The sequence below is a fragment of the Pungitius pungitius genome, chromosome 21 (assembly GCF_949316345.1).
Source record: "Pungitius pungitius chromosome 21, fPunPun2.1, whole genome shotgun sequence".
Classification (NCBI taxonomy): domain Eukaryota; kingdom Metazoa; phylum Chordata; class Actinopteri; order Perciformes; family Gasterosteidae; genus Pungitius; species Pungitius pungitius.
The window spans coordinates 549003-572731 of NC_084920.1; the positions used below are offsets into that span (position 1 = coordinate 549003).

The 23729-nt window shown below is 47.0% G+C and overlaps 1 protein-coding gene across 3 annotated transcripts in view; it reads right to left on the minus strand.

Moving 5' to 3' along the window:
• The window catches only part of LOC119212822 (glutamate receptor ionotropic, delta-1-like), a 112357-nt gene that overhangs the window by 33109 nt on the left and 55519 nt on the right, over positions 1-23729 (minus strand). For all 3 annotated transcript variants that reach the window (XM_037463619.2, XM_037463618.2, XM_037463620.2), the window contains exon 3: positions 11168-11452. In XM_037463619.2, the coding sequence (XP_037319516.2) occupies positions 11168-11452 (285 nt within the window). The remainder of the gene's footprint in view (positions 1-11167; positions 11453-23729) is intronic.

Genomic DNA, 23729 nt, shown 5'->3' on the forward strand with positions numbered 1-23729 from the left:
TCTCCACACAAACCAGGTCGGGCAGTTACTCCTCTGCTCTGAAGAGCCGAGGGGTCTCTGCACGGAGGAAAGCAGCAAGGAGAGGAAGTGAAGGGTGAAAGCCTCCAGAAAATCTAGTGCATGGAGGGAAGCATGCAGCCTGCAGATAGCACGCTGTCTGGGTGTGTGTGTGTGTGTGTGTGTGTGTGTGCACATCACAGTACTCCGCTTATGGACAGAACCTTTATAATAATGGCAGTTCAGAAGGAGGCGGAGCTGAGCTGGATTAAAGGATCAGGAAAGCTGTTTGAAGGTCTGGTTGGTCCGGTGCTCCGGAGGAACCAAATAAAAAGTGTGAAAAGAGTCAGTGATCCGCTTCAGGTGTCCATATGGGTGTAAAAATACACTTGTGAGTGTGTTAAAAAACGCACACACGGGCAGCACCCAGAGGGCTATGAAAAGAAGGCAGGTACCTCGGCATCTCCACTTTGTTTCCTGGTGTTTACTGTTCGGGTCAGAGGTCAGTTATCTCCAGGTGATGAACACGTCTCTAGAGGGAAGAAGCTTCATGTTCCGTCTACTGTGAGCTCCCCCTCTGAACCCTCACACGATCACATGACCTCACATCAAGGGAGAAGGTCATCTCACAGCCCGACGTGGTTCAACTCTCCATTCATCCATTCATGAATCCATCCGTCCATCCATCGATCCATACGTCCATCTATTCATCCATCCATCCATCCATTCATTCATCCATCCATCTTTCCATCCATGTATCCATCTTTCCATTCATCCATCAATCCATCGATCTGTCCATCCATCCATTCATCCATCCATGTATCCATTCATCCATCCGTCCATTCCTCAGTAAATAGAATCAAAGCAGAGTGACACCATGCAGAGATATCTGCAGTTTGCTTTCTTACACGACTCCGCCAAAGGCGATGCATGTTTTAATGATGCTCATTGGAGCAGCAGCACTACTGAATGTATGAATAAGTCTGTGCATGAAGGATAACTCTCATCCAACCGCTGTGACACGACTGGAGAGTGAAAGAAACGGGATGAACGGGCAGCAGAGAGGTTTTGACCCCAGACAGAGAGCGGGTCGAGGTGATTTATTCTCGTCACTCATCCTCTAATCAGCCGTCCTTGCTCGGCTCCTCGGGCCGCCCTCATTAGCTCGCTGAGTCACCGCCGGCGGTGACACCGTGACAAAAGACCTCGCACACGTCCACGCCGCCTCAGACGCCGACCTTGAGCCCAAAGGAAGACTCTCACGAGCCTTCCACTCAGACAAGTGGCTTTAAGGGAGGATCACAAGCGTCACGTGTGACATGACGAAGTTGCTAATGTGTGAACGGCTTCCTGTTCCTTGGGCCATGCGGTAATTAGAGGAGGAAGCCTCCAGGCTGCAGAAACTCGTTACTGTTGTTCATGACGAGAGCCGACGTGATGGAAACTGATCCCACATCGCTGAGGAAGCAGGTTCCTCTCCTGGTCCCCAGAAGAAGACTCACTCATCAACATATCGATATATCGAAATATAGATATGTGGTTTTAAACCAGAGGACTTTTCTGTCTGTGTGTGTGTGTCTGTGTGTGATAATTTAGCCTTTTCATCCACACCCTCAATGACAGCAGTGACATTTCGTTTTGGGAACATACACTTCGCTCTGTGTGTGAGTGGATTCCCTCCCTAAAACACACACACACACACACACACACACACACACACACAATATGTAACCTTTCAACAGTCGGAGGAACTAATGGGCAGGAAACAAAGATGGAGGATGCGCTTACTGTACCTGAGCGGTGAGCTCCATCACCTCCGTCAGGGTGGAGCTGGGGGTAATCACGCCCTCCACCACTCCAGTGATTCTATTCGCCGAGTGTCGTCCTGAAGCGGCGTGAAGGCGGCTCGCCGCTTCAGGACGACACTCTGAGCCGAAGCCGCTCGGCAACAAAGTGATCGAGATGTTTGTCTCTGGATGAAAGACGCTCTGCTTTCTGTCTTCAAACAACAAGACGTGACTCCATGCCTCATAGACGTCTATGGGAGCAGAGGAGTCGCCCCCTGCTGGTCACTACACAGAAGTAGAGTCATTTCCTCATAGACGTCTATGGGAGCAGAGGAGTCGCCCCCTGCTGGTCACTACACAGAAGTAGAGTCATTTCCTCATAGACGTCTATGGGAGCAGAGGAGCGCCCCCTGCTGGTCACTACACAGAAGTAGAGTCATTTCCTCATAGACGTCTATGGGAGCAGAGGAGTCGCCCCCTGCTGGTCACTACACAGAAGTAGTCATTTCCTCATAGACGTCTATGGGAGCAGAGGAGTCGCCCCCTGCTGGTCACTACACAGAAGTAGTCATTTCCTCATAGACGTCTATGGGAGCAGAGGAGTCGCCCCCTGCTGGTCACTACACAGAAGTAGAGTCATTTCCTCATAGACGTCTATGGGAGCAGAGGAGTTGCCCCCTGCTGGTCACTACACAGAAATAGAGTCATTTCCTCATAGACGTCTATGGGAGCAGAGGAGTCGCCCCCTGCTGGTCACTACACAGAAGTAGAGTCATTTCCTCATAGACGTCTATGGGAGCAGAGGAGTCGCCCCCTGCTGGTCACTACACAGAAGTAGAGTCATTTCCTCATAGACGTCTATGGGAGCAGAGGAGTCGCCCCCTGCTGGTCACTACACAGAATGACACTTTAACTCATGAAGCTTTAGAGAACCGGAGGTTGTTTCTCAGGGTGAACAAATTGTGTTTTCACCATTATTTAATCTGCCAGTAACTTTAATCTGAAAGCAGCTCAAACAAAGCGGTGATACAAAGCAGCAGGTTCATGGATTTGAGAAGCTGGATCATTAACCAAGGAAAACGTTGCTGTTCCTTTGTTTGTTTGTGTATCGCTGCAGAGAAGGTAGAACACGTGCCTTCTGTTTGTGAGGTCATTTAATAAGAAACAGTAATAACCATCATAACTCATCACTATTCCTGTAATATACGGTATATCAGGCCATGAGAGATGCTCTCTGTGTGGTCATCAGCATGCAGCGCTGCTCCTCATCCGCTAACAAGCCGCCCCGCCCTCCTCCTCGCCCGGGCGCTACGCAAATGAGCCAATCAGAGGCCGGCGCCGCAGACCCATCAGAGCCGGTCCTCCCGGAGAATACAGAGTGGGAGAGTATGCCGTCCATAACTCGTGCTGCTTTGCACTCGTCTCTAGGCTAGTTAGCCTCGGCTAGCTAGTTAGCCTGGTGTAGCTGCAAATCTCACAGATCAAACTTCATCTGGGGTCAAACCGACATCTCTAATGTCAGGTCTCCTGCTGCTCTCTATTGAAAGGAGGCCTGAAACACTGACCTGTACACACTCACAGGGTCACTGCTTCTGAGCTCGACCCCCTTTCCACGATCCCTGCAGCAGATGTTTAAAAATCAGCCATACGGGGCTTCATTAGGCTCCGAGAGGCGGGGCTCATTCCCACCTGTAGCGCAGCATCTCACCTGTGACTCCTTCTCTGAGGAAGCACGCGGCGCCGAGGAGGCGCTGTGGCCTTTTCAAGCTTCCTTCCCTCCTCCCGAGGAGAGTTTCTTTGAGGGTGAATCCTCTCCAACATAAAGTCCAACACTTTCCTGAAGGAAAAGCATTTTGGTTTAACTCCAACCCCCCCCGTCCCCCCCTTTCTCCTCCTGTCCCCCATCCTGTCCCCCCCACCGCCCCCCTCCTCCCAGCTCAGGTCCACGTGCCACACAGGCAGCTAATCAGGTCGGAACAGCCCAGACAGACCCCCCTTACACCATCAATCAGGCCCCCAGTGAGGAGGGGGGGGGGGGGGGGGGGGGGGGGGGGAGAGATTTAGGAGGCCGCAGGCTGAGGATTCATGACTCTGACAAGCGTCCTCAGTCAGTCGGACTCATAATTCTGCAGAAATCAGCTGCTGAGGTGATGTGAGATAAATGACTTTGTTGTGGAAGCTCAAGTGTTTAAAGCAGATGTATCTATAGTTCTATATATACAGATCTATATATAGATCTATATATATATGATTATGATAATCATTAATTACAAGGAGAGACTGTCCATGTAGTCGCGTATCATTGAATGGTTTAGTAACTAAATAAAAAAGATACAAATGAATGTGAAGGAATATAATGAGGAGGTCTTGACTTTAACGTTCAGACTTCATTGACAAAATGCAGAAGGTCGTTGTGTTGAGACGTTGCAGATTGTAAAGACCCAGCATGCACTGCAGTACGGTCTGTTAGAGACCTGTCAATCAGAGTGTAGCCCCGCCCTGAAGCATCCGCTGCTTTATGGTCTATCAGAGACCTGTCAATCCGTGTTTAGCTTATTACTCATGGTCCTGGTAATATGTGCACGGCTCCACTCAAGGTGTAATGATAATGAATTATACTTATTCACACTCTACAAGTGGCCTGATCAACAGAAATCCAATGTGATTTAATCCACCTGATCATGAATGAATACCAGAAGGGAACAAGGTAGCGTTCATGCTTCAGTAAAGCTTCCTCCTCCTCCCACATATCAGTCAGAATTCATCTCATGACTCCAGTCACTGGGTCAGCGCCGCCATCTTGGACCTTCTTATTCACTCTCAAGCTGCTTCACTGAATGAAAGAGCTTTAAATGCAGAGAAGACTCGGTGTGTGTGTGTGTGTGTGTGTGGCAGGTGGAGGTTCTTGTTTTTATCAATCAATAACTCATGGTATGAGAGTAAATATTACTGATTTAAAAAGTGCAGCTCACAGAGACCACGTCTTCAAGGTTTTAATGACGACAATGAAGAGACAAAGCGTGCACCTGAACGCCTCACGGCCTGTTCGTGGTCACTGATGTGTCATCACCTCGCTCAGCGACCACTTCTCTCAAAGAGCAGGTGAGATATTCAGTTTCCTTTGTTGTGTTTTCATTGTGTTTCAGGGTGTTTGCAGCATGAAGCTGTGGACCAGGAGTTCACTCCTGGTCCACAGGATCTTCTATCGATTGAATCCAACGTGCTGCCGGCTGCAGGAGAAGCTCTCTACTCAGAAGCTCTCTACTCAGAAGCTCTCTACTCAGAAGCTCTCTACTCAGAAGCTCTCTACTCAGCTTAAATACATAGGGTTGTTTGTGCTTTCAGCTGCACTGTGTCTCCTGCCTGAAGGCAGCACACACACACACACACACACACACACACATATACCTTGTATACGGGTGCTTTTATAAGGCGCAGCGATACAAAGGGTCACAAATATTTGTGCAATAGTTGCATATTTCCTGGAATCAGGGAGGACCGTCACAGCATCGCAGTCAAAGGTCCTGACAGGAAGTGGAGCATCACACCACCCAGCAGGTGTCCCCGTGAGGACAAGTCTCACCCAGCAGGTGTCCCCGTGAGGACACGTCTCACCCAGCAGGTGTCCCCGTGAGGACACGTCTCACCCAGCAGGTGTCCCCGTGAGGACAAGTCTCACCCAGCAGGTGTCCCCGTGAGGACACGTCTCACCCAGCAGGTGTCCCCGTGAGGACACGTCTCACCCAGCAGGTGTCCCCGTGAGGACAAGTCTCATCCAGCAGGTGTCCCCGTGAGGACAAGTCTCACCCAGCAGGTGTCCCCGTGAGGACACGTCTCACCCAGCAGGTGTCCCCGTGAGGACACGTCTCACCCAGCAGGTGTCCCCGTGAGGACACGTCTCCCATGTCTGTAAACTTAAATGATGAATCGTTGTCTTCTGGCTGAACCCCCGGCAGGCGGCTGCTGTCGCCACGGTAACACACTCAGACCGCACGCTGCAACCTGCTGATGGGTTTTAATGCAGAAAGCAGAGATGCCGCATTCTGCTCAACTCCAAACAGCCTCACGAGGAGACGTGAGGAGAGACTTCCTGCTGGATGTGATGTGAGATACTTTAGGGTCCATGACACCAAACGTATGAGTCAGATCCACTTTGTTAGTGATCAGTGAGAAGATGTTAACTGGGACACGAAAATGATTAGAATGGTATAATCAGATTGATGAGTCGTTATCATCATGTACACCATGGTCCCCCCCATGCCATGTGACTGGAGGACTGGATCAGTTTGAAGCTGCTAGTTAGCGTAGCAGCATGCTTCCCTCCACCTATGGTGTCCTTCCGCAGGTTCACTCTTCTCTCCTTCTTCTCTCCTCCTTCTCTCCTGCCTCTCTTCGCTGTGTTGCAGCATGGTTTCTGCAGTGAAGGATTGTGGTCGTGTTGCCTCAGCAGCAGGTTCTCCTGAGAGGATCCCAGACCAGAAGCTTCCCTTCCAGACGAGCCGATTGGCTCGCGGCCTGCTGCTGTGGATTTAACGAAGGGGAGCGATTTGTCGTCCATTGATCGGCTCCTTTGTATTCTGCTCGCCTCTCAGCTTTGGGTCAGACGGCGAGGAGACGACACCCGAGGTCACAGAGAGCGAGACGCCCCTTTCACAATAAAAGCCTAAAACACATCAACTGTTACTTATGACCAGAAGGACCTCAACTACCCTCAGAACCAGTCACTAAAAGGAGATTCTACGTTTTGTTACGTGGCCTTGGTGTGTGTGTGTGTGTGTGTGTGTGTGTGTGTGTGTGTGTGTGTGTGTGTGTAAAGGCCTTCACACTGAGGCTGCACTTTGAACCTTAACCCTTTGATGGATGCATTCGTACATTTAAGGTCTTTGATTGAGTCGTCCACCTGACGCGAGGTGCCATTCCTCAGACGTTCGGAGCATCTGGCATCAAAGAAAAACAACCCTGTGACTCCGCCCCCCCCTCCCCCCCCCCCGCGCCACGCCGCCATCAGCGACAAATTAGAAAACATCTTTAAAGAGACATCAATGGGAGAGAGCGATCAGCGGACTGCATGTGGAGACAGCAGGTGTCCTCACAATGCGACACACACACACACCCACACACACACACACACACACACACACACAGACACACACACACACACAGACACACACACACACACACACACACACACACACACACACACACACACACACACACACACACACACACACACACACACACACACAGACACACTAAGGCCTGCTGGATGTTTCATTAATTAGTGACGACGACACGGACAGAATGATGCATTAATAACCCAAAGCAGAGGGTTTCATGTCTGAGAGGATGTGTTTCTGTGATCTTTGCATAGCAGAGCAAGAGGTTTATATTTAGTACACAAATTACCACAACCCTGCTGTGAGGTCGCGACCTCGTGTGAGCCCATCAGAAGCCGCTGTGTTTGCACAACAACACATGAAGAAGGGCCGAGTGGCTCTCAGACCGCTGTAATCCTCTCGGACAGTTTAGCCCAACGAAGGAGGCTCCTTCTGCTGATTAAAAGCAAATGAGGAGGCCAAGAGGACGACGGAGAGGATTTGAATTGTAAAGTTTAAAGAGCTTAACGTGAAGAGCTCCGAGGAGCCGGAGGTCTGGTGATGCGTTGTTTGGGTAAAACAAGCCCAGATGTTCTCCAGGACGTAGATCTACATATGTTGGATGACGAGGCGAGATGACTTCGTAGTATAATGAGAAATCATCAGATGAGAGATGTGGGCGGGCCGCAAAGGGAGGAAAGAGGGGAGGAAACAGAAGAGGAAATGGGAGGAAACAGGAGGAAACGGAAGGAAATACAGGAAGAAACAGGAGGAAACAGAGGAGGAAACAGAGGAGGACACAGGGGAGGAAACAGAGGAGGAAACAGGGGAGGAAACAGGGGAGGAAACAGGGGAGGAAACAGAGGAGGAAATGGGAGGAAACAGGAGGAAACGGAAGGAAATACAGGAAGAAACAGGAGGAAACAGAGGAGGAAACAGAGGAGGACACAGGGGAGGAAACAGAGGAGGAAACAGGGGAGGAAACAGGGGAGGAAACAGGGGAGGAAATGGGAGGAAACAGGAGGAAACGGAAGGAAATACAGGAAGAAACAGGAGGAAACAGGGGAGGAATCAGAGGAGGAAACAGGGGAGGAAACAGAGGAGGAAACAGAGGAGGAAACAGGGTAGGCTTCTTTTCCTTTGACACTGACACTGAACCGGGTGTGAGGACGAGTCGGCTGTTATTTGATCTTTTTTACATGTTCTTATCAAAAGGCCTGATAATGAGGTTACCTTATCGGGATGTTGGCTCTGTGTCTGCAGACAATCACACGATGTGAAGATGAGCTCAGACGATATGAAAGAATCCTTATGTGTCCATATGAGGACATGTTCTAGTTCTACAGATCTTTTCTAAATGTGGAAATCCAAATAAACTTCTTCCCATCTGGAGAAGCTGATTCACGCTGTGCTTTGACTCATTCAACTGATCACACGTTTACCCAAATATCTGCTATATATATATATATATATATATATATATATATATTAGGGCTGTCAAAAATAGCGCGTTAACGGCGTTAATCAGCTGTTTGTTGTTAATTACGTCAATTTTTTTGACGCATTTCACGCATGCGCAATGTGACAAATTATTCAGGTCAGTAAAGTGCCTCTTCCTCTAGGGAATGCACTTCATCCTATACAACACATTACTGCCACCTGCAGGCATATGTCACGCCGTCAGGTTCAGCAAGTCGTTTGCGCCAGAGACCCGCACCCCCCCCCCCCCCCCCCCCACCCTCGTTCTCGCGCAGCAGAACAGAGAAAAACAAAAGCTCCGCCCAGCAGAGCTTTGCTAAGAAAAAAAAAAAGAGCAGCGCTGAGGTAAAGGAAAGACCATCGGAGAGACCCGTAATACTGTTCTGAAACATGCGGAGGAAGAGAAGCCAATGCGATCTAAATCCTCCCAGGTATGGGAATATTTCACACTGAAATGGGGGGTGCTAGCGGATTTCTTTGCAGCGCCAGTCGGCGGGTGGTGCAGCAATATTGTTGTTCGGGGGGAAATCGGGAGAAAGGTCGGTCCGGGATATTTTCGGGAGGGGCTTTGAAACATCGGGAGGGTTGACATGTCTGGTCATGTCTGGTCATCGCAGCCCTCAGGAGCACAAACTCACAGCAGAGTGGGATAAACTGCAGAGGCTCAAGACCCTTCTAGAGCCATGCAGTCTGTAACTGATCATAATAACATTGCTTTGATTATTTTCTGAAATGAATTAAAAAATCAAATATCAATAACATGTATTTATGTAAAAAATAATAATAATGATAATTATGTATCTGTGTCCTGTTATTTATCTTTAGTATGCATTTCAGAAAGAAAAAATGGTTAGGATTCAGGTGTGATTAATCATGATTAATCCACTGAAAATTCTAATTAATTTGATTAAAATTTTTAATCATTTGACAGCCCTAATATATATATATATATATATATATATATATACAGAAGATGAGAAAAGCATCAACCTTTAAAATGAGAGACTAGAATCAATCAGTGCTAAGCTGTACAAGCTATGCTATATAAGCTATGCTACATACACTATGCTATATAAGCTACGCTAATTATGCTCACTAAGACTTTAAAATAACATTGTCTAGTTATGAATACAGAATCAACATTATCATTCACAACAAGCTGACATGTGTGCGTGTCTGTGTGCGTGTCTGTGTGAGTGTGCGCGTGGAGCACCAGCTGATCTTGGGTATGATTTGATGATGTCATCATGACCCCCCCGGGTCCAGAATTTACCACAACTACCGGCTGGTTGTCTCTTGACGTGAGAACAAGAGACAACGGTGTCACGTTGAGGAAGTTATAAACATTTCTGGCTGTCTAAGGGCGGAGGAAAGGAAATGAGAAGGAACATCATCTGCCCCCCCCAGCAGTATCAGGCGTTTTCCAGCCCTCACATTTCTCTCCCCCTGGGCTTGTTTCTCTGCGATGTAAAAGTCATGTATCGCTATGGTAACAAGAAGAAGTCTTCAGTGCAGCTGTATTTAAGCCTAACATCTGTCCAAGTGTCTGTAAGTGATATCAAGGCTCAATAAAGATTTACTTATTTAAAGTTGTACTATTTCTACTTGCATCGTTTCCCTTTCTGCTCACGTCCTGCTTCTTATGAAACGGTGTTTCTCCTGCAGGGATCTGACTGTGTGCTCGTGAGACCCCAGGGTCAGAGGGTCAGAGGTCACACATCCTCCCGTGAAGTGAAGTGAGGTCCTTTCATTATAGCATGGAGATGAGTATAGATACCTGAGCATCAGCCATTGTTATAGAGACATTTCTCTAGAGGAATACAATGTACTACATTTCCTTTCACGCAGGGTAATTACTCCCCATTGTGCCCACATAATGTGACCATTAATGTGACGGATGCTGATGCATGTCTGAAGACCCAGACTGAGCGCTGATGTACGTTGTTTTCAGAGGATATTCGACCCACACGAGAGAAACCCTACGAGAGCCCAGAAACCTCTGCTCGTTTGAAGGAAGAGAACTACTGCAGCCTCGCTGCTCCCCCCCCCCATGAAGCATCGGTGACACCGTGAGCCCCCCCAGTTTGTTCTTGAAGGATGAAGTCCTCCCAGGAAACCATGACAAACAAGTTTTAGAGTCCGTGGTCGATATTTAGCTCCACAATCCTTCACAATCATTCAAGCCTGCGGCTCCTCTTGTTGTGACTTTTAGTGATGGTCTGCATGTGTAACATCTGCATGTGTAACATCTGCATGTGTAACATCTGCATTGTAGCATCTGAACAAAAAGGAACTAAATGAGAGGCACAGCTTCCAAATACATCACCAGATATGTAACATGATTGGTGTTGAAGGCCCTGCTTCATGTTCAAGTTGTGAAACACACTGCGTGTTTCTCACCGTCTCTCCGTGCAAAGTGAAACTGGAAAGCCATTTTATGTTCTAGACAAGTTATTATTATTAATGCAGTCAATTTATTTATTAATGTAATTAATTAGTGAAATAAATGTGCTTTAAAATCCATACAGAACACAGAACACCGTCAACACTCTCATCTCTGAGAGCATTAAACGGACCCAAGAGCCTTCTCCTTTGTTTCTCTGCACAGAGAAACACAAGCTCAGGTGGTAAAAACATGTTTTACCACCTGAAGAGCAGAGCTGTGTGAGCAGAGGAGGTATCACAAGGTCACTCTGCTGCTGTAAATGTGTAAATACAGCAGCAGAGTGACCAGACCTCACTGGTTGCCCAACCCAGCAGACAGCAGCCTCTCACACGCCTTTAACACCTGAAGCCCGGATCACGTACCGTACTCCACGTCGTAGAACACGATGAACTTCTGCCAGCGCAGCTCCTCCACCAGGGTCAGCATGACGTCGTTGAGGCGGACGGGCGGCCGGGCGGCCAGGGTGTAGCGCTGCCCCCCCGCGCTGGGGTTGAACTGGCAGGCGGTCCGCGGCGAGCCCTCGCTGTTCCTCTGGATGTGCAGGTGGGGGATGTGCATGGCGTCCGTCAGGGACTGCAGGGCGCTGGCCGAGGCGCAGCCGGTGGAGGTGACCAGCGCCAGTATGCCCTGGTTCATCAGCTCGCAGGCTGGAGGGGACACGGAGAGAGGGAGGGGTCAGTTTAGGTCCGGGAGGAACAGTTAACCAACATGGGAACAACACGAGGGACGAAGGGTCCACAAAACAAACCCGTGGATGGATCAGGCAGGAAGTCAAAGGCTGCATGGAGCTCAATGCTAATGCTAAACGATGCCCTGACCTCCCATTATGGATATTAGTCCGCATTATCGTAAACATACTCTCCGTTCTGACAGGTAACTGTTTTTCTTTCTCTGACCTCTAAACCCTTAAACCCGCATTTAAAAGCAGCAGAACCTCACAGTCTGTACATTTCAAGACTTGAAACAAGAGATTGTTGTTCCTGCTCCTGGTTTAACCAGACTGGTGCAACCCCCCCCCCACAGTTTAAGCCTCTTAGCAAACTTCCTCTGCAGCCGATGTGTGCAGACTGTAAGGTGAGGAGACGCTCCAAAGCTTAGCCGGGGTGTTTTGACCGAGGCCCCAACAGGACAAATACAGATTAAAAATAAACCAACAGGCTGGTGCAGAGCAGCGTGAAGCACAGCCAGGTAGTCTTCCAGGGAACAAGGGGACCAGCCGGATGGTCGGGGGGGGCCCTGCAGCTGAATGTTTGATGAGTCAAACTTGGCTGAACTCGGGCTGGATCTCTCCGAGCTGAGGACAACTGGAGGACAGGATGTCTCTGCACGTCCTCGGGACTCGTCTCCGCTTGGAGAACAAGACAACAAGCTGTGTCAGCATGTCTCGTGATGGGAACCGATGACGGGACGATAATCCTAACAACAGAAGGTAAACATTATGAGAACGAGGGGGCGTGGCCTCTGTGGAAATGGAGCCAATGGACATCCACCATTTAGACATCAATCCGGACTTAATACCTGTGCTAAAAGCCAACTGGATCAGATCAGAACCAACTTTAATGTCCCTGTCAGGGAGGTCAGGGTTCGGTATTATTATCTTCAGTCTGAGTCTGTGAGATGAGCTGCTGCTGGTTCCTCTTAACCTTCTGGGGGTGTCAGCCCATGTGGGACCACCACAGTCCTCATGGTGTGAGTCTCAGGCTGACAAAGGGACAAGTGAAAGAGACAGAAAGACGGAAGGACAGTCGAAGTGAAAGAGCCGCTCGCTGTAGATGAGAAACCGAGCGCACCGCTTCCATTTCAGAACTTTAGGGGTAAAAAAATGCTAAGTGATCGTTGTTAAGAGTGATTATTTCCCAGCATGCAACTTACAGCAGGTCACATGACTGTCGCTGATGTCTCTCCAAATAACCCCCAAACCAGGAAAAACCCCATTCGGACCAGTTAGCTATATACACCAGAGACGAGCTGTTCAGAGGCTCCAGAAGCACCACGCTGGGGGGCTGGAATCACTCACACAAACCATTTGGGTTGCATCGTGACTCCCCCCCCCCCCTCATGAGTCCACAGTGAGTCACGGTTTCCTCTGTGCTAAATGTTTAGCTGAGGCGACTCCCCGTGCATGCTAATGGCGCTAACTGAGCGACTCCTACCAGGCAGCGGGGGACAGGAGCCATTAACAGGCGAAGCAGACAAAGACCCCCCCCCCCCTAATTTTTAGTGCCATCTGCATTCAATATCTCACCTCCAAATGAGCTCTTAGAACCTGACAGGGTGTCCTGCAGGTAATGAAACACACGGAGGTCCTACTCTCAGATGCAGAGACATGGTGTCGAAGCTCCTCTACACCCCCCCCCCCATGGAGGATTAATAACCGGTTAGGTTAAATAAACCATCCGACAGGTTTAGATTTACAAAATGATCAGCGAGGTTTTGATTTAACTTTACCATCATTTGGAACCTTTTATATCTATGAAATGAAATAATGACATAAAGACGCAGGATGTTTTATTTTGAAGATATTTCTACTATTTTCATTTCTTAATGTGCAGGTACGTCAGAGGGGAACAACAGAGAAATAAATACATGTTTAACAATTGTAATATTTTTGAATCGGCTAAACTAGCGCATTGAAGTCAGATGGGACGTGAAAGTGAGCTGAGATAATAATTCATTGTTAGCAGGAAACATTAAAGTGAACCATGACTACAAGTATAACTTAAAAATGAACATTAAAAACCAGAGGAAGCATTAAAACATTCTCATAATAACGCTGTGTTTTATTGTATTTATACGTTTATTTTAACCATGTAAAGCATCTTTGAGTATTTTCAAAAGCGCCTTACAAATAACATGTGTTATTATTATTATGAGATGTGTACACAACGTGCTGTTGTATTGGAAATAATGTGTCTTTAACATCACATTACATCTCCACTCCATGCACACCAACTTCTTCACACACACACACACACACACACACACACACACACACACACACACACACACACACACACACACACACACACACACACACACACACACACACACACACAAACGCCCCCCCCCCCCCCCTCCTCTGGCTCCATTCGCCCTCGGAGCTCATTTTTCACCCCTGGTCGACGGGGGCTTAAATTCTCTCATGCTTAATTAAACTATCTATCTGCACGAATCTGCAGCCCCATTACCCATAACAACCTGCTCCAACACAACCCCCGTAACCCCCCCCCCCCCCAACCCCCCGCCTCCCTGGTCTCAGGGCCGCCTGATGGTCAACATGTCCCTCTTAATAAGAGGCGGAAATGGACGACCTGAAGGTGGTGCAGGCTGGACTTCATGGTCGACAATCCCCAGTAGCAGCATCACACAGGGTGTGTGTGTGTGTGTGTGTGTGTGTGTGTGTGTGTGTCTGTGTGTGTCTGTCCTCCACATGCCTCTTATAACAAACACCAACAATCAGGTCTTTCAGGAGAAATAAACACCTGACCCCAGACCAAGGGCGGGGCTTGCTGTGATTGACAGGTCTCTCTACAAGTGAGATAGCGCTCCTTCTTAGCCCAATTGTGGTCACTTCCTGTCGTTGTCCACTGCCAACGACCGTGATGAAAAACACATGTAATAAGTATATGTGTAACAATACAATCACAATGACACTCGTCACAGAGGTGTGACCCTGAGGTCCTAACCCTTCTCCTCGTTTGTTTCTGGTCGATTTGAACCTTCTGAAGCTCCACTGGGGAAGGAGGAGGTCATTTTTCCATTGACAGACGCGTCGGCTTGTTCAGCGGCTCCTAGCAGGTGAGCTGAGGAGTCGCCTCCCCCCCCCCGTAACCCCTCCCACCTCCATCACCTAATTAGGACCAGCTGATGGGTTGCTCCCTCTCTGTGACCCCTCCCACCCTTCAAACTAAATCTCAACCCAGAGGGGGGGCATTCCAACACGAGTGTGAAACATCTCCTCCTCCCTCTGAACTCCCCAAGGAGATGAGCAGTCCGGTGGCGCCTGTCAGCCGCCCCCCCCCAGCAGCCGACGGGGGGGTCGGAGGGCAGAGCCTCGTCCCAGAAACAGAGGACCGTCTGAGGGATAGCGGGGGGGGGAGCCTGAGATCAAGGACACGCTCATTCGGCCATGACAGGAGACGGGGGGGGGGGGGGTATCTAACACAGGATGAGAGAAGTCAATAAATCATGAGGAGAGGATAGCAGAGAAAACATGAGTGAAAGGGTGAAACAAGGAAAGGGAGGGGGAAGTGAAGAGGGGGGAGCAGTGAGATTCCATGTGTTGGGATTTACGCGTCATCGTGGCTGCGTACGTGAAGCTTGGCGCCCTGAAGACATCGATATCACGAGATGAAAGACGTCTCAGAGACGATTACAGCGACGTCTCAATGGAGCAGAAACAGAACATAACGTATAAATATTGATGGCTGATCCACACTCGCAATAAAGTCAAGGTCAAGGTCAGCATCAATCAGCTGCTGAGAGAAACTCTACGAGGCAACAACGCAAACATGTGACTGAAGCTCCTGAGGAGCTGCTCGCTCTGCGAATGATGCTATCGTCCTGAACACCAGGCCACATGTTGTTTATCTGTCAACATGGCAGGTACATGACGATGTCACACTGTAGATATCTTATTGTATTGAAGTCTATGGGAAAATTACTTCCCTCTTTAGGGCGGGGCTACACAGTGATTGGCAGGTGACAGTCCATCTCAACAGGAAGTAAGCGAGCTGCTGTCATGATGGGGAAGTGAGGGGGCGAATGAATGAACAACTGACGAGGAGGTGAATAAAAAGTGACCTAACGAGATCGTGATTAAGTGATTAAATGAGTCTCCTTTGCATTTTGCTGAATGAAAGAGTTTTTTATTGTTTTTTTTCACGCCGTAGTGAACTAAATGGAAAGGATCCAGTCCAGGACCACGTTCAAACCCTCTTATATTAGGCCAGGAAATCTCACTTGGGGGGGTGATGGGGGGGTAAGGGGGGGGCTGAGCTCCAAAAAAACACTCTGATCTGGCAGAGTTTTAAATATACCATTACAGGAGCCATTAGGATAATCACCACCGGCCCACTGATAGGACCGGCCGGAGGGGGGGGGGGGGGGGGGGTTCAACGCCAAAGGGGGGGGGGGGTTCTGTCGAGAGGTTGGGGAGTTGTGTTACTCTGAATGATGAAGAGGACAAAAACAAAATCACACAAACACACACACACACACACTTTCTTCTCCGGCAGTGTTTCTGTCTTCATCTCACCCTCCTCTTTCTCTCTCCTTCTCATTAGTTGGAATGCTTCAAGCATTCCAAGTATTGTTCTTCTTTTCTTTATTCCGCCTTTTTTTTATTCTATTTCTTCCGCCGCACCTTTCAACTCCTTCACACTTTCAGCTATTAAGACCATTCAAATATTAAAATGTTCAGCTCCTTCAGGGGAGGGGTGCTATGACTTTTCAGCTTTTTAGCTCTTATAATTGAATTAATATAAATTAAAAACATCAAACTTTTTAACATGGTTTCCAATGGATTAAATTTTCAAATCCTCTCAAAACTTGTTCAACTTTCAACTTTTTCAGCTTTTCCAATCTTTCAGCTAGAGACACCATTTAAACTTTAAAATGTTGCCACAAGTCTTAACAATTTCATTAAAAAAACAGCTTGTTGATATCTATTTTAGTTTTTTCATAATCACTAATTATGTTTCATTAGTTTTGGGGTTTCTTTCGAATTTAGAGTGGAGTTTTCCAGATTGTCCCGGGATTTAGAGTGAGCGCCGTGTCAGGATTCAGTAAAAAAAAAAGAGGCACTTTTATCTTTACGGCCACAATATTCACTTTTCAGCCTTCATTTAAAAAGAAAACATTAGCTGTGCTTGTGCTGGTTGGACTCGTATAAGTTTGGAATCTCAGAGTTATTTACTTTTTGCGTGAGGAGCCCGATTGTGAGACAAAGTCTGCCCCGAGCCCCATAAGCTTCCATACAAATCTGCCGACATTTTTAAAAAAAACACACAGACGGTACACTGTTTGTAAACGGCTGTTTGAGCAGTTTTAAAACACATAGAGACATAAAAACTACACTCATGCGTTCGGTAGAGTCTTGGGTCCCTCAAAATGCCATTATTTTTTGGCTACCACAAATAGTTTTGCTCCAGGAAGCATTTGTTTGAGGTGTGGATTTTGTCTAAATCTCTTCACTCTCTTCACTTTGAGCTCATTAGCGACCAGCTGGTGATCGATGGACATAAAGACGTAGCTCAGGAGTCATCCACTGCGCAGGGACGTGTAGGTTTAACCGTGTTTAGCTAACCGTACATGGACGTGTAGGTTTAACCGTGTTTAGCTAACCGTACATGGACGTGTAGGTTTAACCGTGTTTAGCTAACCGTACATGGACGTGTAGGTTTAACCGTGTTTAGCTAACCGTACGTATGGACGTGCGTGTCGTGAGTTGGGACGGAGACCCGGGACGAGCAGACCGTAAGTAATGTGGAGGCTGGACCGTAAGATATTTCAAACATGTGAGAGCGATAAGTGATAGAGTGCTAGCTAGCTAAACTGCTAACGAGGCTACTCCCCGCTGGAAACTTAAAGCGGGAGTGTGACGTTGTTCATTCGGTGTTGTCATTAAGCTGCAGGCACGTGAGTTTATTTTCTTACGCGAGTGATACTATTAATAACCTTTTCGCGGACCGCAAGAAGGTCCGTTAGCACGTCAAAAGTTACGGGGGAGGGGCGTGACGTTGTTCTTTCGGTGATTGAGCTGCAGACACGTGAGTTTGTTTTCTTACGCGAATGACAGGAGATCGTTTGGTCTTTATTTTACGCAACAAAGCGTCAACTTAATATACTATTAATAACCTTCATCGGACCGCAAGAAGGTCCGTCGGTTAAAAAGCACGTCAAAAGTTACGGTGGACCAGCCGGGGTTAGGGGGGAGGAGGGGGTCCGCTGGTGGGCGAAACTGCGCACTGAGGAGTGAACAATTGTAATCGAGATGGGGGCTGTAGTATTTGTGTGTGTCCACTAACATTTAATTGTCCAAGTGAAACACGTAGTACTTGTATTAGTCATTGGCGCTGTATGCGTCCATCTTTATTTCACAAAACCGCGCATCTCTATGACGTCATCAAAACATGACGGTTAACTTATCCGGAAGTATCCAGGGGCGTTTTTGATGGGACCGACCGCCACGAAGCTCTCAGTAATTTCTACACTATTTGCAAACTTTTGAGGCACTCACCAACCATGCAAAATGGTTTATTTTGACTTGTTGCCAGGATCTTCTCCTGTCTTGTTTATTCTGTGCACATGGGCAGGTGCCAATGTGTATGGTAGGTTGTGTCATCAGTGTATTAATGGGTGAGAGATGTCATCTAGTATTAAAGGGCTTTGAGTAGTCAGAAGACTAGCAAAGCGGTGTACAAGTCCATTTACCAAGTTCATTATTAAGTTTGAATGAAAAAGATTCAGCAATGTTTAGAAGTAATTTAAGCATTTATTAGTTCTGTATTTTGTCAAATTCATAGAAGCTTCCCCCATTTCTGTTTTTTCCAATTCTTTCAAGTTCATTTCAGCTTTTCTCATTTCTGTATTTTCAGCAATTTTTAAATGTATTTCAGCCTTTTCTATTTCAGCAATGTTTAGAATAATTTCAGTGTGTTGCATTTTAAGCAACTTTTTGAAATTAATTTCAGCTTTTATTATTTCTGTGATTTCAAATTCATAGAAGCTTCTCCCATTTCAGTTTTTTTGCAATTGTTTCAAGTTCATTTCAGCTTTTCTCATTTCTGTATTTTCAGCCATTTTTAAATGTATTTCAGCCTTTTCTATTCTTTCAGCAATGTTTAGAATAATTTCAGCTTGTTTCATTTCTGTACTTTAAGCAACTTTTTGAAATTAAATTCAGCTTTTTGCATTCCAACGCATTTTCAGCAGGAAATGCATTTTCTAGTTTAGTATCTTCTCCATCCTCTTCCCTTCTCTTACCTCCTCTTCTCCTGCCCCTCCTCTCCCTCGCTCACCCTCTGCCCCCCCCCCCCCCCCCCCCCGGGGTTTTAATGAGCTCGTCTCATGTAAATGAACAGCCACCCTGCTGAATTGCAAAACCTTAAATAAGCCATCTTTGCAGATGAACCCATTCTCACCCAACACACACACACACACACACACACAGACACAGACACACACACACACACACACACACACAGAAGTGCTGCTGAAGGTAATTGTTGATATTGTTGTGTTTTCTGGCCTAGTTGCTGAGTCTCACACTGAGTCAGGAGGCCTCTAGTTGGAGGATTTAATTGAAGTGTTTAACAACCCGAAGTGGTTTTGTTCATGTTCATGTTCATGTGTGTGTGTGTGTGTGTGTGTGTGTGTGTGTGTGTGTCTGTGTGTGTGTGTGTGTGTGTGTGTGTGTGTTTAATAACATGAAAGTCGTGTCGTGACGTCTACATGAATAGATATTTTGAAGATTTATTAGAAAGAAGACCAAAGTCCAGCTTGTTGCCTTCACACCACCTTTCATCCTCTGTTTCATCCACCTTGTTGCCCCCCCGGGTTCCACCACCCAGGACCCCTCCCTTTTCCATCCGGGTACCATCACTTCTGACTGCGTGGACGTCTCTTTGTGCCTCTTGTTCTTCTGGTGAAGCCTCCAGTCGGTCCTCAACACGCCCCACGGCCCAACAACACCACTCTAATCTCACGTTTACCCCCCCCCCCCCATGAGCATACCCCACATATCCACTTCATAAACCCTCATATTCTGCCCTCTTTCATCTTTCATAATCCCTTCATGAGCCTTTATTATCCTTCATAGCCAGCTATTGTCTCACCGTGTTGCATCAATAATCCTCCTTACTTTCTCACAGCTATGTTTACCCCTGGGTCATCTATTTATACCTCTATTTAAACCTTTAGACCACCTGATAATCACCATCATCATCTGCACCCTCATTTCCCTTCTTTTAACCATCTCTTTAAACCCTTCTGCATTATCATGCAGCTCCTACTGCACCATCCTCCTATCAAATCGTCCCTTTGTAACTTCTTTTTACCCAAATGTCACCTCTCTCCTCATTGATACTTAATCCCTTAATACCCTTGGTACCCATCTAGCATCCTACGTGCCCCTAAAACTTCTATATCCTTAAAATCCTGCACAATAGCGGTACCCCTGTGTAATCTCTTTATACCCCTTCACCAACCAGTAGTCCTCTAATCCATCCATCACATCACATACCCTCCTATCATCCCTTTACACCTTCCAGCACCATGTCGATGCCGTTACCTTCCTCTGTAGTCATACACTAAACCCTTAAAGCTTCCCTTTATACTCGTATTGACCTAACTGACACCTCTGTTCTCCTTCATGCCCAACTACTGTCCATTCATGTCCACGTGGGATCACTTCAAAGCCCATTAACTCTCCTTTACACCCTTCCATCATCTCTCTAACCCTTCAACACGCCCCTCTATCAGCCAACTGTGCCCAATGTCGTCCCTTTATGCCCCTCTGAGGGTTATATATCACCATGTATTAGTTTTTACCAATCCTCTGTACCCTCCTAACCTCCTATATGTCTTTAAAGCTTCCCTTTATAGTCCTGTTGTACCTCTGTCATCCTCTCACTTCTCATTTAACCAGTCAATGGATGCAGTGATCACCCTTTAACCACAGGTCCCTGGACCCATGAAGAAGTCCCTGTCACTCCTCCAGCAACACGCTTGTCCTTAAATCTGTCATCCAACACCCTGATCATCCTTCTATCATCCTACGTATCAGTTGACATGCATTTTCACCCTCTTACCCCCCTCACCCCCTCCTTCCAGGGTTCAAAGTCCATGCATCCAGTGGAGCTTAATGTTTGCTCCAGTCACAAATCATTCTCACTCTTGTCTCCCCCTCCTTCCCCTCCTTCTCCTTCTTCGACTCCTTCTCCCTCTCCTTCCCTTTGCCCCCCCCCCGCCCCCCACCCTTCCAGATCGAGCAAACGTGATTAATAAAGTTCACCATCTGAATTGATGAGCTGCTGACAACAAGGAGGTTGCTGCTGCCCTCACAGGACAGAAAGCCGATTACACAACCAGACCATTGGAGCATCATAACGGGGGGGGGGGGGGGGGGGGGGGGTTCTGTGAGAGTATTGCTAAGATTGAAATAGTTTCATGTGTCTTCATGTGTCTTCATGTGTCTAGTGTCTCCCAGCATCCACAACGCTTCAGTAGAGCGGCAGGATGCTCGAGGCACACACACACACACACACACACACACACACACACACACACACACACACACACACACAGACACACACACTTCTTCTACAGTTGATGAGTCATTTTCAAGGTAAAATATTTTTAAGCCACAAAGGCGCAGAAAAAGTATGATTCTTTTTACGTGTAAATCCTTCATGGTAATGACTATTTCATATGTCGCGTCCCTGATTCTTGAGGGGAGTCAAACCAAGAGGAAGTGAAACACGATAACTCCGTACTCGTGTTGTTTGATTCTTTCGTCTCCCTGAATAAAGACACACGTGTGACCTCACTTTTTTCACTTGTCAATCTGAGGTAGTGTCCTACATATCTCCTCACCTGTCACACAACTTTCCCAAATGAGAACTCTTTGACGTCAGTTTGCTTCTGATTTGTCCCATTGAGGAGTTTTTCAGTATTTGCAGTCATTTTGCTTCTCAGATCCCTATTCTTCTAAAAAGAGAAATCAAACGTTTCAAACTCTCTGTGTTCCTTTACCTCAATGTGTCCTCTTCCTCTACATCTCATGATGTAACATCAAAGAGCAGATGTTCAGAGATGCATTATGTGTTACCCAGCTAACCGTTAACGAGGGCCTTCAATTAACGAGCCTCCTCAACTACATTCTGTACTTTAGTATCTGCACAGTTATTTAACCCAAAGAAACCTACAAGTAGCTCCAACAGGACCATTAGAACCATTAGAACCATCTGGACCAACAGGACCAACAGCAGCAACAGGACCATTAGAACCATCAGGACCAACAGCAGCAACAGGACCATTAGAACCATTAGAACCATCAGGACCAACAGCAGCAACAGGACCATTAGAACCATTAGAACCATCAGGACCAACAACAGCAACAGGACCATTAGAACCATTAGAACCATCAGGACCAACAGGACCAACAGGACCAACAGGACCATTAGAACCATCAGGACCATGAGGACCATTAGAACCATCAGGACCATCAGGACCATCAGGACCTTCAGGACCATGAGAACCATCAGGACCAACAGGACCAACAACAGCATCAGGACCATTAGAACCATCAGGACCATCAGGACAGTCTCTGTGGTCTCAGGAGGATTTGAGCTCAATATGTTGGTGAATTGGCTGTGGAGACGAGGAGGATGGAGCATCAAGCTTCTATCTTGGGTTGAGATGGATTTGAATGCAGATGAACAGATTTTTACAGACTCTTGACGCAGAGAAGAGTGAACGAAGCCCAGAGTTCTGCTTTTCTTTGTAGTTTTGCTTGAGAAAACAATCTAACACCTCTTCAGGATTTCAGTCTTCACTCACATTTTATCACAATATAAAACTTTCTGTCTTCCCTTTGGTAGGCCTCAGCTGTTGGACTCCTCGGTGCTTTGAGGTGGATTCCCAGACATGTGCTTGAACATGAAGGTGTCATGAGAGGAAGCAAACTTCTTACTTCATGGACTTGAAAAACAACAAACTATTGTCCCTCGGTCTTTGGAACAAAAGTATCTTGACAGCGTTGATGTCACATCTCCAATAATGACTTTTCTTTTTATTCCAAGAATAATTCTGTTTAAACACCTCTTACTTATTCCAAAAGGTGGTCGGCTCTTCAGGGACAGAAAGGCTGTCATTGTTATTTATTCTTATTTATGTCTTTCTTTTAACACACTCTGCTGATCAGAAGCTTCTCATCCAGCAGCTTGCAGAAGTGCTTCCAGATGATGGGTGAGGAGTTCATACCGAGTACACAAACACGTGCTCTAGAAACGTCAACTTCCCACAGCGGCAGATAAGAACAAAGACACCCGGGGGGGGGGGGGGGGTCAAAAACAACAACTGTGTGTTTTTTTAACCCTGAACCCGACCTCGCAGGAGCAGCAGCAAGAGATACTACAAGTACTACAAGACAAAGAGATGCCCCCCCCCCCCCCCCCCCAGATCCCAGAAAGTCACATCATCTGATGCACAGATGGACTTTAGGAGCCGCTGCTCTCGTGATGATCAACGTGGCGTTTAATGGGATTTCAGTAACGTTGTCTCATCACTTCTCTGGTTTGGGGTTTCATGGTTTCTGCAAGTTTCACAGAATGAACAATTTAACGATTTAACAAAACTAAGTGTACAATCATCTGAACTGGTGAAGCAGTGGGTGAACTATAATTATTTTATTTATTCATGCTGGACCTCAGGTGGGCTTTAGGTGTGTGTGTGATGATGTCATGTGGCTGATATCTCGGGGAAGTTGAGGTTCTTCTGCTTCCTGTCATGGAGTCAAAGGGAGAAGCTTTAATTAAGGTCCTTTTAGCGCTTTCACATCAAAACTTCATCAGCACTCCATCTCTGGAGTAGATGAGTTCTGACAGAAATGTATTATGTTACATATCAATAATATATTTTTGAGTCCCTTTGGAAGGTTTTAGAGCTTTATTAACACCGGATATTTCACTTCCAACGCCCCCCCCCCCCCCCCCCCATCCTTCACTTATACATGAAGGTCCTTTTTGAAATGAACTTATTTTTACTTACTAAAGATAGAGAAGAGACCTGAGCTCGGTTATAACATGCGAGTTTGTTGAGTTTGAGATAGCGATGAGCCCCCCCCCCCCCCCGCCAGCAGGATGAGATCCTCATAATCGTGTGATTGGATTATGTTCTGCTTTGTTCTGAGTTAATACATTT